Genomic DNA, 2,301 nt, shown 5'->3' with positions numbered 1-2,301 from the left:
CAAGCTATCCTCCCACAAAAAAGTACCAAAAACAAAACAAAGTCAAATTTTTTTTTTTCTAGATTCACAGAACGTAGTGATTTTTTTCCCATTTTTTTGATGTTTTCGAGTACAAATCATGAAGATCGTGAAGATCAAATGATGAAATTTTCAAAAAAATCCATGATATTTTCGATCTTTTGAAAATTGATCATCTTACATTTTTGTGGAAGGATAGCCACCTCCCTAAACAAACAAATAAAATTATCCATCATCAATCAATATAATTGACTTTCTTTCACTTCACTAGAAATTATAATCTATTTAACTTTTGAAACTTACACAATTCCTTTACACTATTTATAACTTATTTTTCAAACCCTAGAGTACACACAAAAGAAACTACCTATACCATCCATCATCAATCTATTTCACTTTCATTTTCTTCACTCCAAAATTATAATACTAAGAGCAACTTGAGTCTCATCGTATATCGTCTTCTTTGATGGGGACTTGCGAGCAGAAAAACGGAAGTATCAGATGTATTCCTTGGACCGCACGACTCCTTTCTCTTCACCGTACACACACTTAAAAAAAATACAGTTAAATAGACGAAATGACGTGCTTGAATAGAAGTAGAACAGAGTTCAGCCCAACACATTTTCTTCTCCAATTGGCAAAACAATCAGAGTCCGCTGATTTGACATAAACCTCATTTCTTTCACCTTCCATTGAAATCCATGACATCACTTCTTTTTCCTCTACCCATTCTGCTTTTATGTATTTAGTAAGCAACTCTCTTTCCAAAGAATCAAACTTTTCTCAGATTCCTCATTTTCTCTCTTTTGAGATCGACTGTGATCAGATCATGATCCATCAGCAGGAGAACAAAGAAACGAATTTGTAGCCCAATTCGAACTTTAACCCAAATTCAATATATTCTTATTTTGGACCTCTGATTCATCCATTCATTCATTCATGGGTGATTTGAGTTTTCCAAGAAGATTACAGAGTGCTCCTTTAAGCTCGCCTAATGGCAGCAGTACACTTGTTTACAGTCACCTTAGTTTTGACACTATGTTGGTTGTTATAATCACAGCTTTTATTGTTTCTCTGCTATTTGCATGGGCGTTGAAATGCCTTGTGAGCTGTGCCTTCCGTTGTAACAGAGAGGTGATTATAGGGACTCATTCATTTCCCGATAATGGCTTCCAGAATTATGTGAAATCAGTGCCTACTGTTTTGTATGGTAATCTGGGTTCAGAGGTTAAGGACACGGATTGCCCAATTTGTTTGGCAGAGTTTCTGGAAGGGGAAAATTTGAAAGTGGTTCCACAATGTAATCACTGTTTCCATGCTGAATGCATTGACAAGTGGTTGGTTAGCAATCCTTCTTGCCCATCATGTAGACAATCTCTTTTGCAATAACTGATAATGTACAAATCAGTTTGATTGCCATGGAAGCTTGCAACAAGTCTGTAGGAGCATTGTGTTGGTGTAATAACATTGTTCTGATAAAATTCACTGCATGAAGCCCAAATGCTGGGTTAATTCATTTCTTTAACAAAGTTTTTATCTCTTTGTTTCTATTCAATGGATTTTTGTATTATTTTAGTCCTTGAATTGGGGTAAGGAGGGGCGGCTGGACATATGAGGAGTTTGGTTAAAGAGACTCACAGCTGTCAAGGATAAATTGAATAAATTGGATTAGGAGCTACATCAAAAAGAAATTTGGATTGGTAGGTCTTGCAATTTTCTTCTAGAGAGTTACATCACACAGAATGCTTATTTTTTATTGTTAACAATCAATTATATGATAGGTAGAAGATAATTACAAGTCAAATTGTGATATTGCTATCACGATTTAATCAACTATATGTTATAATTTTTCATTATAAAGATATAATATTTTTTAAATTAATGTCGACATTTATAATTCTTTACTAAAATTATTTAAAAAATTTACTTTTGCAATTCTATTGGATGAAATATTCTACCTATGTCAATTTGTTTAAAAAAACTAAAGATTGTCTACTCTTGTGGTGGTACTATTATTAGTTCCATAGCATTCATTGAAATGCAATTCTTCAATTTAATTATCCAATCAGATGATGTTATTTTTGATAATGTTTTGAACTTACATAGTTTTTGATTAAGTTTTGAGCTTATATAGTTTAAATATATACACAACTTTTTATAATTATAAAAAAAACATTTATCCTCAAGTTGATTGGATAGTTTGTGCTATAGTCGTGTGTTTGGATTCATGTAATAATTTTAGAAACTTTATAAGTCAAAATGTTGGTGACATGATAAAAACAC

At 32.5% G+C, this 2,301-nt stretch overlaps 1 protein-coding gene across 1 annotated transcript; it reads left to right on the top strand.

The window, feature by feature from the left end:
- Positions 1 to 611: 611 nt before the first annotated feature.
- On the top strand, positions 612 to 1,547 carry LOC149541591 (RING-H2 finger protein ATL78-like). Its single transcript, XM_089796087.1, has one exon. The coding sequence runs from the start codon at positions 958 to 960 to the stop codon at positions 1,405 to 1,407; it is 450 nt and encodes a 149-aa protein (XP_089652213.1). The 5' UTR covers positions 612 to 957; the 3' UTR covers positions 1,408 to 1,547.
- The last annotated feature ends 754 nt before the right edge of the window (positions 1,548 to 2,301 follow it).

This window comes from Cupressus sempervirens, chromosome 8, assembly GCF_028749045.1.
Source record: "Cupressus sempervirens isolate cs-2001-9-10 chromosome 8, ASM2874904v1, whole genome shotgun sequence".
NCBI classification, from domain to species: domain Eukaryota; kingdom Viridiplantae; phylum Streptophyta; class Pinopsida; order Cupressales; family Cupressaceae; genus Cupressus; species Cupressus sempervirens.
Note: the sequence above shows the minus strand (reverse complement) of the source record. Positions and strands in the feature narration are given on the sequence as shown.

What these genes read in the sequence shown, in the direction of transcription:
- LOC149541591 (XM_089796087.1), top strand. Translation starts at nt 958, where the DNA reads ATGGGTGATTTGAGTTTTCCAAGAAGATTACAGAGTGCTCCTTTAAGC.